At 41.7% G+C, this 27682-nt stretch overlaps 1 protein-coding gene across 3 annotated transcripts in view; it reads left to right on the top strand.

Moving 5' to 3' along the window:
• Positions 1–25114, top strand: part of PTPN9 (protein tyrosine phosphatase non-receptor type 9) — an 88732-nt gene extending 63618 nt beyond the window's left edge. For all 3 annotated transcript variants that reach the window (XM_073877396.1, XM_025884579.2, XM_025884578.2), the window contains exons 6-13: positions 785–895; positions 3045–3373; positions 9900–9993; positions 15311–15377; positions 19761–19839; positions 20786–20936; positions 21354–21561; positions 22367–25114. In XM_073877396.1, the coding sequence (XP_073733497.1) occupies positions 785–895; positions 3045–3373; positions 9900–9993; positions 15311–15377; positions 19761–19839; positions 20786–20936; positions 21354–21561; positions 22367–22581 (1254 nt within the window). In that variant the 3' untranslated portion in view covers positions 22582–25114. The remainder of the gene's footprint in view (positions 1–784; positions 896–3044; positions 3374–9899; positions 9994–15310; positions 15378–19760; positions 19840–20785; positions 20937–21353; positions 21562–22366) is intronic.
• The last annotated feature ends 2568 nt before the right edge of the window (positions 25115–27682 follow it).

Genomic DNA, 27682 nt, shown 5'->3' with positions numbered 1-27682 from the left:
AGAGCCTGACACCAGGCTGGATCTCACAACCCTGAGATCCCAACATGAGCCAAAACCAAGAGTTGGACACTTAACCAACTGCACCACAGAGGTGCCCCAAGATTTTATTTACTTTTAAGTAATCTCTACACCCAACATGGAGCTTGAACTCACCAACTCCAGATCAAGAGTTTGCAGTGCTCCATGGACTGACAAGCCAGGCGCCCCTTTCTTAAAGTTTTAATAAGCAGAACTTAAAGGCGCACACATATATGCTGACAAGAGTCAGTATCAATTTTTGATCCATAAAGCTTATGTTGACAACATAACATTGGAACTTTTAAAAGTAAATCACCTATTGGGGTGCCTGCGTGGCTCAGTTGGTTAAGCATCTACCTTTTGCTCAGGTCATGAGCAAAAGTGTCCCAGTGTCCTGGGTTCCAGCCCCATGTCAGGCTCTGCTCAGCAGGGAATCTGCTTCTCCCTCTGATTCCTTCTCCCTCAGCCTGCTGCTCCCCCTGCTTGTGTTCTTTCTCTTTCTCTCTGTCAATTTTTTTAAAAAAAGTAAATCACCTTTTAATTTTTTTATTAAGCTTTTAATTCCAATATAGTTAACATACAGTGTTATATTAGTTTCAGGTGTATAATAAAATTTTTAACCACTTCTGTAATTACTGAAATGAAACCTGAATTGGGCTTTAGACTCCCCCTGCTGGGTAAGGATGGGGAAAAGAGCAGAAAACCTAAGTCACAGATTCCAGTGCCTTAATTGATATCTTTAACTTTTCATGTGTGTTCTCCACAGGGAGCATTTCCTGCTCGTTTGAAAAAAGTACTGATTGTGGGAGCACCAATATGGTTCCGAGTGCCCTATTCCATCATCAGCCTCCTCCTGAAGGACAAAGTCCGGGAGAGGGTAAGGCATGCTTTATTTTATTTGTAGGTGGAGGTGGTTATTTGAAGAAGGTGGTGAACTTCCCATTTCTACTATTGAAACCTGCCAATTAATTTTTTACCTTCAATAAAATTCTTCCAGCCTGTCTTCTAAGGTGCATTCTGCTTCTCTTAGTGTATCCACTTATATTCTCTGCTATATTCTTTACAGTACAGGCTTCCTCTCTCACTGTACTACAAGTTCTTTGAAGTTAGGAGCTAGACATAGTTTGTCTGGCACTCTCCCTCCATAGCACCTTGCATAGAGATAGCACTGAAGGAGTGTGTCCCATGGATAACTTAGGGATAGCTACTCCTTCCAAAAATTAGCCTTGTGCTCTTCATGCATATTTAACAATCTCTAATACACTTGCATTAGTTGAACTGGTGTTTGAATTTGTTCAAGTATAAATACTAATCTGTCCTTTGACCACCAGCGTGGTGGAGGAGAATCTCTCACTATATTTCTTTATGTCTACTTCCATTCCTGGCATTTTCTCTTAAAACACCCTGCTGCTTCCTAACTTCAAAAGTGTTGTCTAAAATTATCGTAATTCTGTTATTATCTCCTCAGTGTTCTAGAACTAAAAGATTATGGTTTTATTCATTCATTCATTTCTCACCCTTGAAAGAAAGGGCACATGAAACATTGACACAATCTAATTATAGTTGTTGTGAAATATTATTAGAGATTTTTTGTAGTATAGAATTACGAGGTTATATCAACAACAATGCAGATCTTTATAGCTGGTGAGACTTGTGTTGGAGAGGGGAAACTGAAGACATTTGGCTCTGTGGAAGTACTTAGGGATCTAGTGACTGAGAGTAGGAGAAATCTTTTCCAAGGTACTCTTTGATAGGACTCCTTAGGCAAATTCTTGCACTTGTTATATATAAGTATTAATGTATGTACAAACTCAAAATATATGAGCACCTTTACAGTCCAGGCTCTGGGCCCTGGGAATTAAAAATGGAGTGAGATTTTCCTTACTTACAGAGCTCATGTTCCTGATAGGGAACACAGAGGTAGACATGTACAGAGAACTGTGGCCCTATAGGAGCACAAAGGAGAATATTGTATTGAGCAGTCCGGGAGGGCTTCACAGAAGAGGTGAGCTTTATAAGCTTGTCCATGAAGAGGCCGAGGAGGAAAAGAGGGCATTCCAAGAAGGGACAACAGCAAGAGTGACAAACATTCCCATTTCACACAGATTTCATGAAAAACTAACTAGGCCAATTTCGTCCAGTAAGGTTGTGTCTAAGCAGAGAGCAGAATTAGGATTACTTTTCTGGCAGTTTTCCTGGGCTACCCTGTATTGGGTGACTGGTCTAGTGTTATTTTCCTAGAAAACTACCTTTGAGAACATCCATACTGAGCTATGAGTAAAGCACCAAGCTTAGAGTTGGTTACCTTAGTATGGAGTTGACCAAAAAAAAAATCACTACCTGTGCATTCTTAATAATCAAAACAGCAAATACCTACATGAGATGTCACTGGGAAGCGTTGTTAATAGTATAAAGGCTTTTGGGGCACCTGGGTGGCTCAGTCGTTGGGCGTCTGCTTTCAGCTCAGGTCATGATCCCAGGGTCCTGGGATCAAGCCCCGCATCGGGCTCTCTGCTCAGCGGGAAGCCTGGTTCTCCCTCTCCCACTCCCCCTGCTTGTGTTCCCTCTCTCGCTGTGTTTCTCTCTGTCAAATAAATAATAAAAAAAAAAATCTTAAAAAAAAATAGTATAAAGGCTTTGTTAACTGTACCTTCCTTTTGAGGTATATAACAAGGCTCCCAGGGCACTAACTGGCTCGGTCAGTGGAATGCATGACTCTTCATCTCAGGGATGTGAGTTTGAGCCCCATGTTAGGTGTAGAGATTACTTAAAAATAAAATCTTTAAAAAGGCAGGGGCAAATTCTAGGAGTGAATTTGATATACATTCTAGGAAGTCAGACCTTTGGGGAAATTATAGGACTTTAATCCCAGGCAGATGAAATGCAGTCTACTCCTTTTACAAGTATACCAAGTATTTCAAACAAATCTCATCCCATTCTTCAAACCTAATATAAACACATTTGTTCTTTATCTTCACTGTCTTTATTTCCTGTCCATACTCACATGGTTCTTTCTGGCTTTCCAGATTCAGATATTAAAGACATCTGAGGTCACCCAGCACCTGCCCAGGGAGTGCCTTCCAGAAAACCTGGGTGGGTACGTCAAAATTGACCTCGCGACTTGGAATTTCCAGTTCCTACCCCAGATGAATGGCCACCCAGACCCCTTCGATGAGATCATCCTGTTCTCCCTCCCTCCTGCCTTAGACTGGGACTCAGTACATGTTCCAGGCCCCCACGCCATGACCATCCAAGAGTTGATGGACTATGTTAGCACCAGGCAAAAGCGGGGGATATATGAGGAGTATGAAGACATCCGCCGTGAGAACCCTGTTGGCACTTTCCACTGTTCTATGTAAGTAGGAAAAGTTTGGGCCGACAGTGGGTTACCAACATGCTTCTGGTACATGCTGGCAACAGCTCCATCCACATCTCATTTCCTTAACAGAGGCTCTTCCTTGTGTTAAGGAGCATCATTCTCACTCAGATGATGGTTTTCTCATCCAGAAAGAGGCACCTCCTGCTTTGGTGCCTATTGCCAATATCCTATATTCTGAATTTATTTATTTTTTTATTTTTTTAAAGATTTTATTTATTTATTCATGAGAGAGGGAGAGAGAGAGAGAGAGAGAAGCAGAGGGAGAAGCAGGCTCCCAAGGAGCAGGGAGCCCGATGCGGGACTCGATCCCAGGACCCCGGGATCACAACCTGAGCCGAAGGCAGATGCTTAACCATCCGAGCCACCCAGGCGCCCTATATTCTGAATTTCTGAAGGTCTTTAGTACCAACAGGGAACCATGTAATAATGGATGCATAAAAGATTTTCCTGAATGCAAATGTTTTGGGGAAGAAAATAGGTTCAAAATGTAGGTTCAAAAAAGTAGGTTCAAAAATGTAGGCTCTCTATTCCTGTCTTCAGTGTGATCTCTGGACCTTTCATTTGGGCAGTTTCTCCCTAGAGTGCTTATAGTATAACATTACTTTCTTAGGTGGGGTGCTGGTGCATTTAAAATAATCCACAGTCAGTAAGAGAAAGCAGTTGACTCTTAGGAATTTGGCCTTGTAGGATTTTCTTTCTATCCAAATCTTACTACAGAACTACCTGGCTAGTTTATAACTGGTTCATAATTACTTTGTAACTATTGTTGGCCATAGGGCATAGATCATTTTTCTTACTGCTCTCATTTTATCCTGTTTTCATTGACTGCAATAGAAATTTCTGTCTCTCTGTTGAAAACTAGAGAAATTGTCCCAGGCTCAAGTTCCAGCACAGCCCAAAATCTCCTCTGTGATTTATGCAGGTTTTTCCCTTGCCTGCACCCCAGTTTTCCTGTGTGTAATAAATGATGTTAGACTCGGATATCCACCTGCTTGTGTAGCTTAAATGTTTTAGGTATCCATGATTCTGTGAATACGTCTTCCCCCTTGTAATTCCTGTCCAGCTTAGTCAGTGTACTGTAAAGAAGATGCCTGGAGAGAGACTTAGCAAAAGAAAAGAGGGAAAAGAATGAGTTAGGAAACCGGTAAGAGAGAAGAAACACTTGAGAAGAAAGTCAATAGGCAGAGCAAGAATGCAAGGCAAAGAGAAAAAAAAAAAAGCAGAGCATATATCAAAGTGGAGAGAGTGTCCTTTTCTCCCACACAGCTGTTTCTTTCTTACCAGTTCACAACCTCTATATGCATCCAGTCTTTCTCCCAACCAGTTTTTCCCCCTGTACTTTTTTTTTTTTTAAGATTTTATTTATTTTTTGAGAGAGAGAGAGAGACAGCAAGAGAGGGAACACAAGCAGGGGGAATGGGAAAGGGAGAAGCAGGCTTCCCGAGGAGCAAGGAGCCTGATGTGGGGCTCGGGGCTCAATCCTAGAACTCCAGGGTCATGACCTGAGCCAAAGGCAGACGCTTAATGACTGAGCCACCCAGGCGCCCCTCCCCCTGTACTTTTGAATCAAGGAAGTATTATGGAACAGAGAGGAGTACTGGGCTGCTCTAAGAGGATGCATGCTTGACTTGGGGATTCCTAACTTTGTTCTGACTAGATTCTGATTAGATTAGACCACTAATCTGGTCTCTGTTACTATAGTTTTTCATTTCAAGAATGTTCTTACGTAAATGGAATCATACCATAAGTAACCTTTTGGGATTGGCTTTTTTCAACGTCAGTATAATTCCTTGGAGATTCACCCAAGTTGTTGTTACATGTATCAATAGTTCATTCCTTTTTATAAGTACTATTCCATGGTATGAATGGTTTGTTGAACCATTCATATGGTTAAAGAAATGTTTGTTTAACTGTTCACCTAGGTTATTTAGAGTTTCTGGCACTTGAAGTAAAAAAAAGTAAAGTAAAAAAAAAAATTAAAGCTGCTATGAATGTTTGTGTCTAGGTTTTGTATGAACGTAAGTTTGCATTGCTCTCGGATAAATGTCCAAGAGTGTGATAGCTAGCTCATATGGTAATGAGATACTTAGTTTGTTGAGAAACTGCCCAGCTGTTTTCCAGAGTGGCTGTACCATTTGACGTACCCCCAGCAATGTCTGAATGATCCAGTTTCTTGGCATCCTCACCAGCAGTTGCTGTTGCCACCACCATTTTTTGTTTTAGTTGTCCTAATGGATGTGTAATGAGATCCCATTGTCAGTGTAATTTACATTTCCCTAATAGTCAATGATATTGAACATCTTTTCATGTGCTTATTTACCATCTGTATATCCTCTTTGTAAAATGTCATACCTTTTTCCCATTTTCCATTTGGACTTTTTTTTAAACTGTTGAGATTTGAGGTTTTTTTAATATATTCTAGATATATGTTCTTAGTTGGATACATGTTTTGTGGATATTTTCTTCTAGTCTGTAGCTTATCTTTTCATCCTCTTAACATGGTCCCTGGTGAAGCACAAGTTTTTATTCTGATAAAGTCCTTTAATCAAGTTTCCCTTGTATGGATCACACTCTTGATGTCAGATCTAAGAACATCTAACCCGAGATTCCAAAGATTTTCTCCTTTTTTTCTAAACATTTTATAGTGTTATGTTTCACATTTATTTATTTAAGTATGTGATCCATTTGAATTAATTTTTGTTTAAGAGGTAAGGTTTAGGTTGATGTTGATGTTGTGTGTGTGTATGTGCACATGCATTTGCGCACGTCTGTGGATATCCAATTGCTCCAGCACCATTTGCTGAAAAATCCTTCCTCCATTGAATTGTTCTTGGGATTTTGTAAAATATCAGTTGGACTTATTTGTGTGGGAAGAGGGAATTTTTTAAAATATGGAAAAGTACAGAGTATAACATGATAAACAACTATGTTCCTGTCACCAGAATTAATACTGACAATTTTTAATATTTTGTCATATTTGCTCCATCTTTTTTTGTTATTAAAAGAAAGAATTCGTTGTAAATCCCTTCTAATCCTCACCCTCAGTTCTCCCCTCTTCCCCAGAAGCAGCAACTAGTATGAATATGGTACATTTCCTTCCAGACTATTTTGCTTATTCCATTACATATTTGTTGGTAACTATGAACAATAGAATATTATTTTATATTAGAGTAATATTTATATTTTAGTAATTTTTTTTTGCTTCTTGATCAATATATGTACAATTTTTTTTTAAAACAAATAGTACCAAAGAATAGGAATGCTAAAATTAATGGTAATCCCCTGCCTTACCCTTGGTTCCTCTAGGTATCCATTTTCAACTTTTTTTTTTTTTCAAAGATTTTATTTATATTTACTTGACAGAGACACAGCGAGAGAGGGAACACAAGCAGGGGGAGTGGGAGAGAGAGAAGCAGGCTTCCCGCCGAGCAGGGAGCCCCATGTGGGGCTCGATCCCAGGACCCTGGGACCATGACCTGAGCCGAAGGCAGACACTAACGACTGAGCCACCCAGGCATCCCCATTTTCAACTCTTAATAGCTTTTTCTTCTGGTATTTCTTCTATGATTCTAAATAAAATACTTACAATACTCCTTCATTGATTTTTATGGTAGGTAAGCATTTGGCTCTTAACACCCTGTCTCCAGTTCACCTTTCACTGTTTTTCCAATATAATTATGTCATATTTTTTTATTAAATCAATTGTCATTGTTTACATTATTATGGCTATGTAAATTTTTCTAACGCAGAAATGGGCTTCTGTGGGCGCCTGGGTGGCTCAGTTGGTTAAGCAACTGCCTTCAGCTCAGGTCATGATCCTGGAGTCCCAGGATTGAGTCCCATATCGGGCTCCTTGCTCAGCAGGAAGTCTGCTTCTCCCTCTGACCCTCCCCCCTCATGTGCTCTCTCTCTCTCTCTCAAATAAATAAATAAAATCTTTAAAAAAAAAAAGAAATGGGCTTCTATGAAATCAAATATATTAAATTTTATCAATTCAATTTCTTGTTTCTTCTGGAGTTAATTACCTAATTTAAAAAAATTTTTTTAAAGATTTTATTTATTTATTTAAGAGAGAGAGAGGAACTACAGAGGGAGAGGAGAAGCAGACTCCCCACCAAGCAGGGAGCCCGATGCGGGGCTTGATCCCAAGACCCTGAGATCATGACCTGAGCTGAAGGCAGACACAACTGACTGAGCCACTCAGGCACCCAGTTACCTAATTTTTTCATCTGTTTTTAGTTTTCCATGTTCCTATCTTTATTTTTTTCCCTATGCTTAATCAAATTTATTTTACACTATTGTTAGTATTTTCCAAGTGGTCAAATATATCAGATAATGAATTGTTTTTTTTTTTCCCTTGGAGACCTCACTTCCAGAAGTTTTTGGGGTTTTGCTCCAGTCTAAACTGAGGTTGGTGTTGTCTGGACTTTTTCCTGATTTCCACCCCCACTTTCCTTTATTGGCTCTTGTTTCCTGGTTCCCCCATCTTCTTTCTTTACTTAGTCTTGTTAGAGCATAGAATTCTAGGTTGGAAATAATTGTACCACAGAACTTTTAAAACAATCCGTTTCTAATTAGTAGCAATGCAACTAAACAGTCTGATGTTATTCTTATTCCTTCTCAAGATGTTTTGGACATTTTTAGATAATCTCTGTCTTTCCATTTAAAAATTTCACAGTGATATGTCTTGCTTGATGTGGGTCCTTTTTTTTCCATTCATTTTGTTGGGTTCTTGATAGATTCTTGCACTCTGAAGGCTTGTGTTTTTAGTTCTAGGACTTTTTTTTTTTTTTTTACATTAGCTGTTTTTCATTCTCTCTTTCCTTGTATTATGTCAGTGCTCTCTTTTTGTGGACTATTTCTGTCAGTCTGGTTGGATCTCCTAGATCAGAGATTGACAAACTTTCTCTTGAAGGGCAAAATAGTAAATATTTTAGGCTTGTGGGCCTTTACAATCTCTATTGCAAGTGTAATCAACTCTGCCATTATAGTGTGAAAAAAGTCATCGACAGTACTAAACTGACAGGCTTGGTTGTGTTCCAGTAAAATTCTTATTTACAAAAAACAGGTTGGCCATGCCATAGTTGCTGACTCCTGCTCTGGAATGATTGTCTTGTTTTCTTAAATTTTTCATCACTTTGACTTTTTGTTTTATTCTGGAAAATTTCTTCAACTTTCTTTTTCATCTTTTCTATTAAAGTTTTTACTTTGGATATCCTATTTATTTTCCAAGAGTTTCTCGTCTCTGTTCCTTTCTCATAGCATCCTATTCTTGTTTCATAGATACAGTACCTTTTTCTCTCTGAGGGTATTAATTATAGCCTTTTAGAACTTATTTTTTCTTTTTTTAAGTTAAAAAAAATTTTTTTTAAGATTTTATTTATTTATTTGACAGAGACACAGCGAGAGAGGGAACACAAGCAGGGGGAGTGGGAGAGGGAGAAGCAGGCTCCCCACCGAGCAGGGAGCCCGATGCGGGGCTCGATCCCAGGACCCTGGGATCATGACCTGAGCCAAAGGCAGACACTTAATGACTGAGCCACCCAGGTGCCCCTAGAACTTATTTTTTCTTACTGACATTCTTTTGTGCTTTTTCACTGCCATGTGTTTGGTCTCTTTTTTGTGTTGGAGCCTTCTGTAATTATCTGGAGATTTTTGGCTGTTAGTTTTACACGTTGGGGGTGAGGACCTTAAAAACTGCTTGGAAATGCTGTTTGTGTGAGTGATCTTCAAATTTAAATGATCAGCTAGCTTGTTGTTGGTGTACTCTAGGTGACAGAATTCTTTAATGTAGGGCTATTCACTTTCTCCATAGAGGAATTCTCCACTCTTTTGCTTGGGAGGGTCCAAGCTTGATAGAAGTATAGGCTAGGAGAGGACAGGGAGAAGAGGGCTGGGAATTCTCACTGTCTGTCATTCATATTTTCACTTATTCCTCTGTTTTTAACCCTGTGACTCGCCTTGCTTTCCAGCATGTGGGAGTGGTGAGAGTGAGTCATTGTGTCTCTCTGTAGATACCTCTGTGGGTCCTAGTTTTCTGCATTTGGCCAAGTCAGCCAAAATTCCTCCATCTGTTTTCTCTCTGCCAAAATGGATTTCACTCTTTATCTGCTGAAGTCTCTGCCATCACTTTTGGGGTTTGTACTGATTAGTGCCTTTATACTGAGGCTACTAGATAGAGTGGAGTCAAACATATGTTGTCAACCTACCACGTTCAACTGGAACTTAGGTTTCTTAGCAGCCAGATTTTTTTGGTGCTATATCCCTATTTCCCTCTCATTTTCTCTTTTGAATGGAAATATCTTTATTTTCACAGGAATACATACATATTAAAAATGTTAAATGATATGGAATATGGATAGACTAGACCATTGCTCCATGTCTCCAACACCAACAGTAACGGATACCCACCTTTGCACTCCTGGACTTTGTGTGTACACATACACGCTGCTTCCACCTTTTCTTTGTCTTTGTTTTAGTTTGTCTGTTTCATTTTCTTCAGGTCTCCAGGAAACCTAGAGAAGAACCGCTATGGGGATGTACCCTGCCTGGACCAAACTAGAGTGAAGTTGACCAAACGAAGTGGCCACACGCAGGTACACAGATAAATGCTATCTTTTCAGGAGCACTGAGGGAAATTTTCCAAAATGAAGCTTACTAATATAGTAGAAAGAGCATGGACTCTAAGCCAGAGAGATCAGATTGGAGTTTTAACTTTGCTGTATACGAGTTAGTCTGTTACCATAAGAAGTCCCTATAAGCCCATCTCACAGTACGAAGTGGAAATTAAATGGAAAAATTTATGTAAATGCTGATAGCGCAAGGTCTGGTACATCATAGGTGCTTGATAAATGTCAATTAGTTCTCCTTTTACTCCTTAGTTGTAAAATTATAGTCCTATTTTCTACCATATTAATGAATGTATATGTATCAATACGAGGCAACTCTAATTATAAGTGACCTATGATTTTTTTCATCTAGAAGATCTTAAAATAATTTTGGACAACTAGTGTACACATAAATATCTAGGGATAGAGTTAAAATGTTGAAATGATTATATTATTTAATATATTAATTTGATCACATATTCATATTTAAAAATCACATATATATACATTGTAGTGAAACTCTTCACATGCACCTTTAACATCAGTGTCCTTGCCCTCAGTTGAGCCACTTCCTGAGTCAATCTAACAGTTTTCCAGAGCACACAATTTTTACTTCTGTTTAAGTATATGGTATTGTCACTGAAAAGTTTATCCTAAACCAGAAAGAGCTATTAGCATAACATTAACACAGTTTATTCTTTCCTTTCATCCTGTATCTCATGCATTTTCTGTAGCATAATTATTCACGTATTCTTTTTTAAAGTCCTTTTTATCATCCAACACTTAGAATTTTGAGGTCAACAACTAAGTATGTTACATTTCTTCTTTTTCCTTTGGATATACCTGTTTTGTCTGGTGCCCTCCGTATGCATCAAAAAAATAGCATTGGGGCACCTGGGTGGCTCAGTCGGTTGAGTGTCTGCCTTCAGCTCAGGTCATGATCCCAGGATCATGGGATCAAGCCCTGCATTGGGCTCCCTGCTCAGTGGGGAGTCTGCTTCTCTCTCTCTCTCCCTCTGCCCCACCCCCTGCTTGTGCTCTCTCGCTTTCTTTGTCAAACAAATAAATAAATAAATAAAATCTTAAAAAAAAAAAACAGTATTGATCGAGGCTGTTGTTCAAAGTAAAGGAATTTAAATAGTGCCCCTTTAACATGACATACATTATAGGGACTTGTTATATCCCCTCTCTTTTTTCTGGGGGATAATTTTTGGGAAAATCGTTGCCTTGTATTTGGGTATATATGATATGTGGATCGGGACACTAGGATCATGGTTTTAATCTCTTTTGACCTTACCATTTCAAGTATATAAACTGAGTTCAATCGATTCTCAGCCTTTTGGCTAAGATCATGTGTAAACTGCATTTATAGCCCTGTCCAGGACCCTTACAAAAGGGTCTTCCTGGGACATCTGGGTGGCTCAGGTGTTAAGCTTCTGCCTTCGGCTCAGGTCATGATCCCAGGGTCCTGGGATCGAGTCCTGAGTTGGGCTGCCTGCTCAACGGGAAGCCTGCTTCTCCCTCTCCCATTCCCCCTGCTTGTGTTCCCTCTTTCGCTGTCTCTCTCTCTCTGTCAAATAAATAAATAAAATCTTTAAAAAAAAAAAGAAAGGGTCTTCCTGCAGGACCATTAGCTCAGAGTCTGGCTGACTTAAGGTAAGTTCATCACTATTACTGAGATCATCAAGTATATGCTCTCAAGGAGTGGTGTATAATGGTTAAGTTGAGGCTTTGGAGTGAGCTGTATTTATCTGTTCTCTTGACTGCTGTGTCTCCAGTACCTAGAACAGTATATATCACACCTTCAGTAAATTATTTGTGAAGGAATGAGTGAATCCCAGTGTACCAGCAGACTATTCTAGTCATCCTATAATTAATCTAAAGATCATCACTTGAATTAAATTCCTTTCATTACTACAAACATTGGCAGAAGCTTTATTTCCACAATAAATGGTGGATTCAGGTTTATTAGTGAATTGTTCATCAGATTTGCTCCTGGAATTATAAAGCTATTAGTTACAGTTTCTATTGAACATGGCCCATAACATAGTATACTTGGTTTGATTCTCTGCTATTTCAGTTTGCCCCCAAATCTATACTTTATCTCTGAGGTCATTTTCAGTTTTAATTTCTGATGATTCTTCTGAAATTGTTGATTTTAATTCCCAGTGCTCTCAGAGACAAGGATACTGAAAGCTGGTATCCTTATTTATAAAGAAATAGTAAGTCTCCATTAAAGAAGTGTATTTCTTTTCAAAGCATGAAGGTAGTTCCAAGAGTGTTACAGAATAGTGTCGACTGGCATGTACCAGGTAAATCCTTTGTATTTTTCTATGCCTTCTTTCCTGGGTCCTGCAGGTTTGAGTCACTCTGAGCTCCCTAGAGTGGAGTCGAGTATGAGTTCTCTTTAGTCTGACACGGAAACTTTTTGTCTTTTTTTATTTTTATTTTTAAAGATTTATTTATTATTTATTTTGAGAGAGTGAGAATGAGAGAGAGAGAGTACATGAGAGAGGGGAGGGTCAGAGGGAGAAGCAGACTCCCTGCTGAGCAGGGAGCCCGATGCGGGACTCGATCCCGGGACTGCAGGATCATGACCTGAGCCGAAGGCAGTCGCTTAACCAACTGAGCCACCCAGGCGCCCGGAAACTTTTTGTCTTTTGTGCCCCTGTTCCCCTCCACACCCTCTGCTATTCCTAGTACCTGCTAGATACTCTCAACTAGTTGTACTATGACTTGACACTGTAGCTGCGTCTGTGTTTCTCTTTTACCAGCTTGGATTATCAGCAAGGATGTTGGCAGAGATCTTGTGAGAAGGCATAATAAAAATAATAAAAATTAAAATCCTATTTAATTTCCCTGATAGCTAATGACGTTAAAATAAGACTGAGGACACGAGGAGATGAGAGAAGGCCCCCAGAAGAGAATGAGTCAAGAGCTGTTCATTGAGACCTTTCTGAATTTGGCTGTTGCTTTGTGTTAATTCAGGTAGTAAAGGAGCCTGGGTGTTTGGCCCATGCTGTTGATGGTGCTAGATATGAGGTATAGCTTTCTTCCTTCTCCAGTCACACTTTGCCTTTTGTGTGTGACAGCATGGACAGGATGTTCCTGCTCAGGGTGCTTGGCTTGCCTCCCATTTGGTTTTGAACCAGTGCTGCAAGTCTTAATGGGCTCCTTTTTTGGTAAATAACAGCTTTATTGAGATGTAATTCACATATCATACAATTTATCCATTTAAAGTGTATAGGGGTGCCTTGGGTGGCTTAGTTGGTTGAGTATGTGACTCTTGATTTCGGCTCAGGTCATGATCTCAGGGTCCTTGGATTGAGCCCCATATCTGAGTTTGCACTTGGTCGGGGGAGGAGGTGGTTCTGCTTGAGATTCTGTCTGTCCTTTTCCCTCTGCCTTTCTCCCCATTCACACGCACACTTTCTCTCTCTCTCTCTAATAAATAAATAAAATCTTAAAAAAATAAAGCATATAATTCAGTGGTCTGGTTTTTGTCCTTTTTTTAAAAGATTGATTGATTTTGAGAGAGAGCACAGGCGCTTGCAAGTGGGAGGAGGGGCAGAGGGAGAGACTCTCCCACAGATTCCTTCCTGAGCATGGAGCCCAAAGTGGGGCTCATCTCTCGACCTAAGAGATCATGACCTGAGCTGAAAGCAAGAGTTGGACACTTAACTGACTGAGCCACCCAGGTGCCCCTAATTCAGTGTTTTTTAATATATTCACAGAGTTGTGCAACCACCACCATAATCAACTTTAGAACATTTTTATCACCTGAAAAAGAAACTCCATACACTTGGCAGTCACACACCATTTTCTCCCAGTCTGTGTAGTTTCTGTCTCTATGGATTTGCCTATTTTGGACATTTCATATAAATGGAATCATACAATATATAGCCTTTGTGTCTGGCTTCTTTCACTTAGCATGTTTGCAAGGTTCATCCATGTGGTAGCATGTGTCAGTACTTCACTCCATTTTATTGCTAAATAATATTCCGTTGTATGGATATGCCACCTTTATTTACCCATTCATCAGGTGAATACCATTTGAGTTGTATTCATTTTTGGCTATTATAAAAAATGCTGTTATGGATATTTGTGTGTAAGTTTTTCTATGGACATATGTTTTCGTTTCCCTCAGGAGTGGAATTGCTGGGTCATATGGTAACTTTGTGTTTAACCTTTTGAAGAACTGCCACTGTTTTCCAACATGACTGCACCATTTTACATTCCCACCAGGGGTATATGAGGGTTCCAGTTTTTTCACATCCTTGCCAACATGTGTTGGTATCTTGTACTTGTAGCTATCCTAATGGGTATGAAGTTGTGTCTTATCATGGTTTTGACTTTTCACTTTTTTTTTTTTTTTAAGTAGGCTCCATGACCAGAGCAGAGCTCAACATGGGGCTCGGACTCACAACAGTGAGAGCAAGACCTGAGCCAAGAACAAGAGTCGGACGCTCGACCCAGGCGCCCCTCATTATGGTTTTAATTTGCATTCCCTGGTGCCTAATGATGTTGAGCGTGTTTTCATGTGTTTATTGGCCATTTGTATATCTTCTTTGGAGAAATGTCTATTCTGATCCTTTGCCCATTTTATTTTTATTTATTTATTTTTTTTTAAGTAGGCTCCATGCCCAGCATGGAGCTCAACGTACGGCTTGAACTCATGACCCCGAGATCATGACCTGAGCTGAGATTAAGAGTCATTGAGTAAATGACAGAGCCACCCAGGCGCCCCCCCTTTGCCCATTTTAAAATTGGGTTGTCTTTTTACTGTTGAATTGTGAGAGTTCTTTATATATTCTAGATATAAGTCCCTTATCATATGTGCATTCTGTAGGTGGTTTTACTTTCTTGATGGTGTCCTTGGAAGGACAAAAGTTTTTAATTTTAATGTAGTTCAATGAACCTGTTTTTTTCTTTTACTGCTTGTACTTTTGGTGTCATATCTAAAAAGGCTTTACCTAACCCAAGGTCACAAAGATTTAATCCTACATTTTCTTCTAGGAGTTTTATAATTTTAATTCTTAACATTAGGTCTGTGATCCATTTTGAGTCAGTTTTTGTGTTTAGTGTGAAGAACAGTCCAGCTTGATTTTTTTTTTTTTTCCTGCATGTGGATCCAGTTGTTCCAGTAACATTGGTAGAAACCAAGTTTTGAACTGATGCTTTTGCTCCTCACTGTCTGTCTGACAGGGAAACCCTATACCTTGGGTTTTATTTACCTGGTACATAATTTTCCCACCCAAATGGTGTATTCCACACAGCTGCAATGACATTTCCTTTTTATCATTAGACAGATTACATCAATGCCAGTTTCATGGATGGCTACAAGCAGAAGAATGCTTACATTGGTACACAAGGTAAGTTAGGGTGCTCCTTACAAGTTGGTTTTATGTCAACTACCTATGATCTCTTGCACCAGATGATTGCATAGTTTTTGAAGGTAACTTGAGGTGGTGATGTGGCCACTAAATCCTGGCATTTCATAAAGGTTGGGTGTTATTGAGAAGGCAAAGGAGAGGTATAGAGTTTCTGTACCAGATACGTGTGGAAACTTGCTGCATAGAGATAAACTGGAGATTTGAACATACAACACTAGTACAAGTTTTTTGGACTATGCATTGCCAACCGAGGGGAATGGGACATCCGAACTCATTGGCCAGTGAGATGCTCTTTATGTCCAGTAGGAGGCCAAAAGTGGCAGTGGAGCTTCTCAGAGATTGAGTCCAGTCTATGAAAGGGTGTTGCTGTCCTAAGAGACTTTTGCTGGTTCCTGTACCATCAGAGAGTACCCAGTAGTCTTCTGATACAGATAGTCTATACTAGGTCTGACAGTGAAGATTTCAGATAAGAGTTTCTATGAATGCTCCTGTGGGCTCCAGTAGTCCTCCTGACCTGGCCTCGGCCATCTCAAGGAGAATACCAAGTTGCCTTCAAAAAGGGTAGGGAGAGGAGGACGTAAGAGGCCACCCTATGGGCTTTAGGCCCTTTGACCATTGCAGAGCATGGCCAGCAAGAGATCTGGCAAATACCTCTATAGCAAGTGATCAAACTTAGTATCACCAATAATAGATATCATGCCTCTGTTGTGATATAGTGAGAACTATATAACATAACCTTTATTGTTTGTTGCCAATTTTTAAGTCTGAATCTAATCATGAAAAGTAAACTAGACAAATCCAGATGGTGGGACATACTATTAGAAAACTGGCTTAGATTCTTCAAAGTTAATGCCAAGAAAAACAAAAGCAGGGAACTCTTCTAGATTAAAGGAGACTAGAGAGACATGGTAACCAAAGGCATGTGCCCATTATTAGAACTTCAGTTTAGAGAAGAAAACTGTTAATGACAAACTTGGGATAATTGGGGACTGTATATTAGATAATATTATTGTATCAGTGTTTAATTGTTTCAGTGTGATAATGGTATTGTTCTATGGGAGAAAGTCCTTGTTCTTCTAAATATGTGCCCAAGTATTTAGGAATAGATGTCATAATTTCTTTCTTTTTTTTTTTTAAAGATTTTATTTATTTATTTGACAGAGATCACAAGTAGGCATAGAGGCAGGCAGAGAGAGAGGGGGGAAGCAGGCTCCCGCTGAGCTGAGAGCCCGATGCGGGGCTCGATCCCAGGACCCTGAGATCATGAGCTGAGCTGAAGGCAGACACTTAACCGACTGAGCCACCCAGGTGCCCCGAAGTGTCATAATTTCTGGAACTAACTTTTAAATAGTTACAAAATAAAAAGTGTGTGTATTTATAGATAGAAATAAATGTTGAAATAATAGCTAAAAACGATAGCTTTCGAGCTAAAGAATTTATGAGTACGTTGTAGTAGTCTTCCAACTTTTCGTTGGTTTCAAATTTTTCAAAATAAAAGTTGAGGGAGAAAAAAATGGATTCTTGATATATTGTTAATTGGTCTGATGATCACAGGTTTATATTTTCCTCCTAGGAGGGACCACTCCCTCCTAGAAGAGTCCTTTTAAGACCCTAAGAAGAAATGAGAATTATCAGGAAAAATTTTTGGCATATATGATATGACATGATCTGCCTGAGAGTAGGGGCTTTGTTGAGGAGGATGGTGTTGGCAGATTGGGCTTATGGAGGGTAAGGATTGGCTTGAGGGTACCCCAGAATGCTTCCTTCTCCAGGTTTAGAAGGCAAAGCTACTACTCAAGAGTTGCAGGAACTGGATTCTTTAGGGTGGCTTTGAAGGCCGTATCCGGAAGAAACTCCCCTAAGAGTATGAGAGATATTTTGAGTCAAGCACAGATCACCTTTAGACAGCATCAGTACTCTCTTAGGACTGGAAGATGGGGGTCCTGTGATGTGGAGCAGGCTGATTTGATTTGCCTGGCTAACTTTCTTGGCTACATTCAGTATTTTGATTCTTATTAATAATACTATTTCTATTAATAATATCTGTTATCTATTGAGAATATCTATTATATATCAGGTATATAATCTTCATCTAATTATTACAGAGACTCTGCAAGGAAGGTTTATTAACCCATGAACAAACTGAAGCCCAAAGAGGTTAGGCGATGTTGGATCACACAGTAAGTGGCAGAGCCAGGATTTGAAAGTATGTCTGTTTGATTCAAAAGTCCTCACAAGCCAAGTCAGAGGATTGTTTCACCCATGTCAGCATAAACCACTGACTTGAGTTCTTCAGAGAAGTTCACTGTTAAAGAGTAATCTGGGAGGTGCAGCTTTCCCTTCTAAGTCTCTCTTACGCCTTGGAGGATATTATGACCCCTCTTTGCGAAGCCTGAGTCTGAATGGTATCTGGGTGGTCAGGCGCTCTGATTGGGAACACCATTTTTGCCAGTGATTTGAGTGTGGAAAATAAAGCATATGAGTGCTGCTGTGGTGCAGGGTAGTAGGATGTGGACAAGGCTGGGGTCAGAGATGGGGTACGGGAGTTCTTATTATCTTCACATACATACTATGGTAATGTAAGTGCATTGTAGGAAATTTAGAAGATGGAGATGAAATTCACTCATAACCCTAAGACCCAGAGATAATGTTAACATTCTGTAGCATTTCCTTCCAAACTGTTTTCTGTGCAAATAGATACAGACATATAAAATATCTAACAAGATGGGTTCTTTCTCTATGTTACTTCTTTGTTCATTTGATGGTATCTTGTGAATACCTTTCCAGAGCAAAAATAACAAATCTTACAACATCACCTTTATGGACTACTTAAATCGGGGATATGCCATAATTTAACAACTCTCTCTTGATAGACATTTAGCTTGCTTCCAAGATCTCACATGCTTTTGGCAGTGTCCACTTCTGCCAAGAGGGAATTCTAGTATCATAAAACATTAATGCTCCTAAAAGGCTTTAGCAAAAATGGTAGTAAAACCAGCAGACTTCCAGCACAAAATCAACCCTTGATACTGCCCTTCTTCCCTAAAAGCAGAGGAAAAAGGACTGGGATAGTACACGGAATTATCCCAAGTTATTACTTCCTTGCTTAAAAGGGAGTTGGTGGCCCACAGGTATCTTCAAAGTTTCCCCTGAGTGCCCAGTCCTGTGAAGGTTCTAACTCTAAAAGGAGAACTTGACAATGTGGCTCTTACCCTCAGCACCATGTTTGTTGAGACATGATTCATTCTCACAAAGTAAAGTGACTGATATAAGACCACATACATTAAATGGTTAAGCTGTTTTGATCCAGCTGTGCCGTCAAGAGCTGTCTATATTGTGATGAAGCAAGTTTTTATTTTTAATTTATTTTTTTAGAGAGAGATTGAGAAAGTGCGAGCAGGGGAGGGGCAGAAGGAGAGGGAAAGAGAGACTGTTAAGTGGCTCCACACTCAGTGTGGAGCCTAATGAGTGTGGAACCCAACAGGGCTTAATCTCACAACCCTGAGGTCATGACCTGAGCCAAAATCAAGAGTCGATGCTTAACCAGCTGAGCCACCCAGGTGCCCCTGTGATGAAGCAAGTTTCTAGAAAGATTCAGCTGGCAGGGGTGTCCAGAATAGACTGGAAGGGAAGGAGTCCTATTCAGAAAAATAAACCAAGATGGTATTACAGTAACTCAGACAAAAGATGATGTGGTCCTTGTGGCAGTGAAGTTGGGTCAGGAGGGCATGATGAAAACCAAAAATAATCCAAGGCAAAAAAATCTCTAGGACTTGGTGATTGCTTCTGGAAGATAAAGGAAATGGATAAGTCAGAGTTGACTCCAACTTTTTAAAACTGAGTGATTTACGAATGCCAATACTTTTTTGAACAGAGATGGGAAAACAGAGAGAGAAGGCTAATTTTGAAGGAAGAGATTGAATGGCAAGCATGTTGGGTCTGAGGAGACCCATGATGGGACATGGAAGGGGAGTGGTTTAGTAGGCTACTGATGATTATAAGGCTTTAGGGAGATGAAAACCGCTAGAGTCGTGTACACAGTTGACCCTGTCTGGATGTGCCAGCTCAGGTCCTGATGGTAAGGCTCTTGAGAAGGTACGTAACAGTATTTCTCAAACTGTAACTTACCTACAGCTTACCTGGGATCTTCTTAAAATGCAGATTGCACGTTTCTAATACTCTCTCATACAATGCTGGAGCTGGTGGTTCAAGGACCACCCTGAATAGCAGGGATGCAGTGAGAAGAGCAGGGAGCCAGCATCTGTGCTTTGGAGTTACTAGCTGGGGACAAAACCAGAAATGCCTGGGGAGGAAAGAAGGGCTTCCCAGGGTAATGTTCCTTGTCTTATCCTTCCATTCCAGGCCCTTTGGAGAATACTTACCGTGATTTCTGGCTCATGGTATGGGAGCAAAAAGTCCTGGTGATTGTCATGACCACCCGGTGAGTTCTTCCCTTTTCCTCCTGTTTAGCTCATAAAACAATGAGGATTAGGAAAACCATGGCAAAGAGTTTGAGACGTTTTAGCTTTTTCTTAGTTGACCCAGAATTAACATAGCCAGGATATGGTGGAGATTGATAGATCTAACTTGTCAGAGTTTTAATCCTTGGCTCTGGTGACCCTGTGCCAGTTACAGGCTACTCCAAGGTCCTGGCCTTATCCACTAAAGGAAGTGTGGGAAATGTGGGGCAATTCACTTTTAATCTGCTCCCTACTTCCAAAGGGCAGCTGTCTTCCTGGCTTCTGAATTACCAGCTCCCCTTCCCTACCACTTTCGACAGTTTTTCTGCTCATTTATATTTCCACCTATAAGAGAACTACAAAAAGAGAGATGAAACATAGTTGGTCAGGCAGGAGGCTCTGGATGAAAGGAATCCTTTTGAAATTTTGGTCTACATATCTGCCAAAACTTGGGGAATTACAAATTCATTAGTATCATCATTATCATAGAACCTATTTCAGATGAGGAGAAAAACGTGTGGGTTTCCCCCTCCTCTCAGCCAAGGGCCCTTATTGGGGAAGAGCATGAACAGTGGCTGAGATACAGGGCAGAGAGTTCCGTCTGGCCCACCGTAGTTTCTCTGATGTCTTTTTTTGTCCACCCAGTATTTATCCTGGATATGTGAGGAGTAGCAAGAGGTATCAGGATAGGTGCCAAATGGTATAACAGACACCCAATAAATGTCTGCTAAATGAATACATGCAGAAACTTTAGCTGTTGCTAACATCTGTTTAGAATGAAGGTCTCCCACCTTTTCTGCCAAGAAACAAAGGTATAAGTTAGAAGCAATGCAAGAGATGACATTGCTGCTAGGGGGACAGCAGATCATAGCTTACTACTACGGAGAGGGAGGATGGAAGGCTTACCCTGCTCTCTGCTGTCTTCAGCTTTGAGGAAGGCGGCAGGAGAAAGTGTGGCCAGTACTGGCCATTAGAAAGAGACTCTCGGATCAGATTTGGCTTCCTCACGGTGACCAATCTAGGCGTGGAGAACATGAACCATTATAAGAAAACAACGCTAGAAATTCACAACATAGAGGTAAATCCCGATTTTATTTTCTCACTGTTTTTAAGCTGGGGGAGAACTTTTACTGTAAAGAAAATCTCCAAATGGAATAGGCAGGAATCTAGGCAGCTTATAAGTTACTTTGATTTTTCTGGGAACAGGATATGGATATTCAGCTCAGAGCCAATATAGCCATATTGTCTCAGTGCAACAGTGGCATTACTTAGGAGTAAAACTTATAAGAAATCTGGGTCCTACATAGGGAATTCTGTCCTCTCCAGACATTTAACCTGTCCTTTGGGTTTGTAGAGAAGCAACTGTGGAGAAAGTTGAGGGTCGTAGGCAGGAACCTTGGTGGGGATACCAGGGGATTGAGAATCTAGAAAAGCCAAATGTAGTCAGGGGCAAGCAGAAATGACCTCATTAACTTTTGCTTCTTTTCTCATCAAGGAGCGGCAGAAACGCCAGGTGACCCACTTTCAGTTCCTGAGCTGGCCAGATTATGGTGTCCCTTCCTCAGCAGCTTCTCTCATCGACTTCTTGAGAGTGGTCAGGAACCAGCAGAGGCTGGCTGTCAGCAGTATGGGAGCGCGCTCCAAAGGGCAGTGCCCTGAGCCACCCATTGTCGTCCACTGCAGTGCAGGCATTGGCAGGACAGGTAATGTACCTGATGGTGCGGCAGCCCTCAAAGCATCCAGAGGCAATAAGGATGGGGGAGAAATAACCAAGCTCTTAGTTGCCAGTTTGCGAGAGTTTGATTCATTGGTAGCAAATTGCCATGAAAAATTCCTCTTTAATGTCCTTTTGGTATCCCTAGCGCCAGCTGTGCTCTCCAAAATATACACCTCAGGGGCCAGGGCCCCTGGGGGTTGATGCTTTATATATCACATCAGCATGATTATCGTATGACCCCATCACTGTCACCTGGATGTTCTGGAGAGCTCAGCTGGGCTGTTGTTTCCTTCTCATCCCCCTCCCTAAGGAGATCCCCACCCTGAGCTGTGCTCTCATTCTGGAGCTGGTTAGCAGCTTTTACCTTAAGGGATGTGCATTGCAGGGACTGCTGGTCTTTTTAGTTCAGAGGTCCCTTTGGGAGAAAGTCAGGAAGAATAAGTTTCTGTTAGGTCTCTGTGGACAAATTGTGGAGTTTCTGAAAATTAGGGCCCAGGTGTGGGCTGTCATTCTGTCTTGTCTAAGACAGGCAGTTCTTCTATGTCACCTTCCCACCTTCTCTTCCTATTACCTCCAGTACTGTCTTAGGAGACAAGAGGCCTTCTCATTTCTCTGGACTCCCAACACTCCAAAGTGACCTCCTTGAATCCTTTCAGGCCTAAGGCCACCTGGCCACCTCCCATAAGGCACCTTGCCTTTGAATTCATTCATCCAACCTGCCTGGGTCATTTGGTAGAGGGGGGGACAGAGGAGAGATAGACCAGGTATGACTACTTCTTTCCTTCCTTCAGGTACCTTCTGCTCACTGGACATCTGCCTAGCACAGCTGGAGGAGCTTGGCACCCTTAATGTGTTCCAGACGGTGTCCCGCATGAGGACCCAGAGGGCCTTCAGCATCCAGACCCCTGAGCAGTACTATTTTTGCTACAAGGCGATCCTGGAGTTCGCAGAGAGGGAGGGCATGGTGCCTTCCAGTCACAACCTCCTGGCCATGGAGGGTCAGTAACTGTCCCACGATCCTCCCACGTGCTGGCCAGCCTTCCTTAAACTACCCTGGACACCGCTGAGCCTATAGGTTGCCGTCAGTTATGCTGAAGCAATGGACCAACCTCTTCCTCATGTCTCCTGGCGCACTCGTGCACGCAAGGCAGCCGTTCCCTTTGGCTAGATAGATGTGGTGAAATTGCCACTAGAGAGGGCCAGCAGCAATGTGTTCTTAATTCCTAGCACCTGCTATCGAACTGTGCCTTATTAAAACCAAATTGTGGCTATCGGTTTTTGCCAGGGGCCCCGAGGTAAGTGGGGAAGGAAACTCCCTCCCCCCTTTCCCAATGCCATTCTCCTTCTTGAGGTCTCTTTCCCATTCCTTCCCTTTGCTAGGATTTGATGGGGAGGTTTGATGAGCGTCCACCTTCCTTCCCAGAGAGCTTGACCAAGTTACATACTCTAGAGAACGTCCCGAGTGCCAAGCACGTTTATACCTAGGGCGTGTATTCCAGTCTTCTCTGTCATTCTGTGTGTATGTGTGTGTGTGTGTGTGTGTGTGTGTGTGTGTATGCGCACATGTGCGTGCGCACTTACATGTATGGGTCCATATGTACGTGTGTATATAATATATATTGTATGTAATAATATGGTCGTATTCTATAAATACATATACACAGAGATACTCCTTTGTAGACTTTCCTGGGGCTCCGTGTTGCAGTTCAGGACTCTTTGCTTCTTGGACCCAACTGTTTATCCTGGACTAGCTGGGGCTGGGGATCACATCCCTTGTTGTCAGACTGCAGAGTGGTGGAAGAGAACACACACACACATCCACTCCTCATGCTCCTACCACAGGCCCTCATTCTTACGTAAGGACTTACCTCTTTCCAGAATACTGGAGCCAAGAATTCTGATTTATGGTGACACTGGTTTAACTTAGCATGAATTGCCCTTATCTAATGATTTTACTCTGTTTACTTTGCCAATTTGGGGAATAGACCTCCACTGTGATTCCAGACCCCTCTTTCCTCTCTCTGTCTCTTGGGGCTTGGGGTCTGGGAGTAAAGAGCAGTCAGAGCCAAGAGCAATTGGTACGAAGTCTTAGAAGAAAAGAGAGGGAGCCCAGGTGTGGGAGAGAAAGGAAACTACTATGAGAATCCCTCCTTGGGAGAATGAACTGGGGCCCCTTTTTCTTTTGCTAGAAAGTTCCTTTCCTTATGCAACTTGGACCTGTCCACTTAAATGCCCATCTCTTCCTTCCTAGAAGCCTGCCAGATCCTGGAGCTCAGGCTGGGTGGGCTCTGTGTCAATAAAAAGCTTAACCCCTGGCTGGGTAGCGCAGTTGCCTGCAATCACTGTTTGCCCCCTATTCACCCATCCTGTCCCTGTCTGCTCCCAGCCTGCCCAGCCTGATGTGCCAGGGATGGAATCAAAGAGTCCCCAGCACTCCACATTCGCAAGAAAATCCTAGGAACCCATAAACCTCCCATCCCAGATGAGGTTGGCAGCTGATCAGACCTCAATACTTTTATACTGTAATAAGCTCTTTGAATGTATATATTCTTATTTTTACAATCTTTTCATTTTGTATTTAACATCAATGGACTGAGTCAGATTCAGAAAATAATTGTAAATGTTCATATTCAATATCTTATAGCGATACAGTTTTGTATTTACATATAAATATACCGACATGATCAAACCCTTTTAGCTTCATCAATTTAGTAGCATTCTGGGCTGGGAAGGTGAGAAGGGGGTCCAAGAGCTGGTCTGGGAGGGATGGGGAGGCAGAGTGGGACCCAAGGCCTGGGTATCTCAGACTTTCAGTTCTCAGAGCCATCTACTTTATCCGTAGGCCATAGCCCTAGCTGTAGGCAAGCAAAGGGAATCACCAGTTGAGTGCTTGCTGGGTGCCAATCTCTGTGCTTGGTTGCTTTCCTCTCCCATTACCTCATTCAAACCTAACAATAATCCAGTGAGGTTATTATGCTCACTCCCTTCTATTTCTATATAGATGAGGAAGGTAAGGTCTGGAAGATTATAGTGATTTGCTCTAGAACTGGAGCTCAGGTTGGTTTGTTCACAAAGCCATTGGCCTCTTCACTGTGTTGCTCTCTTTCAAAGATCAAGGTAGTGTTTTGTCCTTGGAAACCAGAGGGAATTTTTTTTAGCTCTCCTTTCAGAGTATGAACAGTTCCTAGATTCCAGGTATTTGATCTTGAGCCCATGCTGCATGTAGGGTGACAGAGTTGGTGACCGATGCTCCCAGGTAGGACCTCCTGGTGTAGGGTCCTGAGGTCTGCAGAGTACCAAAGGGATCATTCTCCCAGGAAACACCATACATAGGGGTACACTGGTTTTTCTGGGAAGATCTTGAGTCATTCATTTGCATCTCTCTCAGAATGGAACCAAAAGCTTTGTCCGTGTAGCACCATGCCCCGTGTCATGTAGCTATTCCCTGTTGACCAGTGACAGCCTGCCCAGTTGGGGCAGTTCTGACCTGGAGAGTGTGCAAATATTGGGGTGTTTTTTAATAAAAGTGATAGCTAACATCTATTGGGTCCTTAATTCTGTTCCACAAACTGTTCAAAGTGCTTTCTAGATATTATTCACCACCCTCAAAACAATCTTTTGAGGTAGGTATTGATAAAAAAAAGAAACCTGAGGCACAGGAAAACTTAATTAGCCAATCAAGAACCCAGATCATCTGACTTGAAAGCACCTGCTGTTAACTCTTATACTAGACTTCCTCTAAGGATCCATCTCCTGATCTGCCAACAGATGTTTTGAGTTTCTTACTTCAATCAAGAGCTGAAGTGTAGAACGAAAGTTTAAGCCAACCCTTTCCTTGGATGAGTCTGTGTTCTCTTGCGGGCAAGTGAGCATAAGAGGTGAACAGGGAAATCTGGGAAATCAGAGGGGTTTGGTGAAATGTGGAGGAAACAGGATTAATGATAAGAGATCTGGAGGAGGTAGCCTTGAACTATCTTTTGTTTGAAAAGGCTGTAACCAAAGTGCTCTGCAAATTCAGAAGTTATACATGAGTTGCACATCTGAGGATTGGTGAGGTAATGACTTGTAAGAGCTCCATAAAAGCGCAGATTCCTGGGTCCTGCCTGGTAGGTGGTTAAGTGAGTGACAGGATGAGCCAGGCCAGAAACACTCTCAATCTGTGTCCCTGACTCTGAGGAAGGTTAGCAAATGGATGTTTCCTAAATCTGAGAGCAAGGGATCAGTAACTTTCCCCTACTGCCATAGTTTACTTGTAGCTTTTACATTGTGAAGAGAGTGATTTCCCAAAATGTGAGCCTACCTGTGCTAGGTGTTTAAAGAGGGAAAGACAGGGGAAGACAGAGAAGGAGCCTAGATCTGTTCAGGAAGTCAAGGCTCTCACACAGGAGGTTGGTGAACGAAGCAAAAGAATCCACTATCAAATGCTGGACTGTACAGTTGAGAACATAAGATAAAGTGTTCAGGGTGGGGGGAGAGCATTGTGGGCCAACTCAGGCTTCTTCCTATTTGAGTGCTATTTTTTCACCTAACTTACTGCCTCTAGCATTGGTCCCTTCATCCTGCCTGTCCCTGTCAGCTAGGATGGGACTCCTGAGGTAAAGTATGCCCTGACACCCTCAGCTTAGCAGACCTACCATTGTCAATCTCCATGTCACCACATGCAGGTAAATGACAGATTGGGACCAGTTCTTGGGAGACTGGACTATTTAGCATTGGAGATTGAGGGAGATGAGACTCCTCTTAAAAGCTTCCCAACTCTAGGGACAAGCAGACATGCATATGGAAACTCACAAATCAGAGACCTGGGGGGAAGTGGGCCAGGAAGAAAGCCTTCCTAGAGTGACTGAGCTCTTTGGTAATTTTGAGGTCTCACCACTCAACTCAGGCCAACTCCTAGCTTCCTTTTGTGAAAGAAGGGGCTACATTAGATGATACTACCACAGGCCTTCCAACTTGTAAGGGGCTAGTTCTTTGATGGACAGTGTGAATTCCTATAGAGGAACCAGCAGGCCCTTCTCTGGTTGGGTCAGCTCCCACTCCCAATCCCTGGTTTTAAGCTTGTTTTCAAAGTCTCTTCTTTCAAGCTGCTCCCACTTCCCTATATTGTCTTAGGTCCCTTCCCACTTGGCCCACAACTTGGAAAGCAGGTCAGGTTTCCCTTGTAATCCCCAGGCCAAGGCCTAGGCCTTTAAAGCTTCTGTGCTGCTCCATGTGGAGCTGACAGGGTGAGTCAGAGTCAAGGAATGAACCAACCAAGGTCCCAGAGTTCCCTGCTGAGGTTCTTAGATTTCTCTCAGGCCTTGGTCACTAACCACAGACCACCATTCTCTTACCAAGGGCAGGAGCTAAAGCTCCCAGTAGGGAGGGAACCATATTTTCTCTTGGGGGGTATCTGCCCTGTAGTTACCATCACAACAGTTGTGAATATTAAGTGTTGTGGATTGCTACTCTTAACTGACACAGAGAAGACTGGGTCTTCACTACAAAAGAAGGATAGCACTCTCAGAAACCCGTTGAAGTGTTTAATCTCCCTCTCCCTCCACCACTTACCATCACTTTTATAAAAATCTATATAAGCTAAATCTGGTGTGCTGCAGTTTTTGTTTTTTTTTTTTTTGAGTATAGCAGACACATGATGTTGCATTAGTTTCAGGTGTACAATAGTGATTCAACCTCTCTGTAAGTTATGCTGGCATTCTGCAGTCTTAAATATCCATATTTTTTCCAGCTAAGGCCAAGATGGACATAGCTAGCTACACCAGAATCCTAGCTGGGAGTGTTGAATGGAGATTGGGAGCAGTGATCCTTTTTCAGCTGTTCAGGGTTATATGTTCCTGATGGTTGTTAGAACTCAGATGGAGATGAAAGTAGGAAAGCAAGACAGTGAGATGTAGATAGAAGGGAGTCAAAAAAGGCACAATGCCCCTCCCAGCTCCAGGCTTACTTCCTTCTACCACCACCCCCACCCCCCCATCAGGACCTGGCTACTTCTCTATGCTAATGTAGTTGTCTAAAGCCTCAAAACTGGCCAGATGCTCAGCTGAGCCTAGGTCAGCCATTTCATCCTGTGGGGTCTCCTTTTCTTCCTTGACCTTGAATGAATACCT

Source organism: Callorhinus ursinus, unplaced genomic scaffold, assembly GCF_003265705.2.
Source record: "Callorhinus ursinus isolate GAN/ISIS: 27379988/994484 unplaced genomic scaffold, GSC_fseal_2.0 scaffold25, whole genome shotgun sequence".
NCBI classification, from domain to species: Eukaryota; Metazoa; Chordata; class Mammalia; order Carnivora; family Otariidae; genus Callorhinus; species Callorhinus ursinus.
The sequence above is the reverse complement of the archived record's forward strand: the minus strand, read 5'-3'. Positions and strand labels throughout refer to the sequence as shown.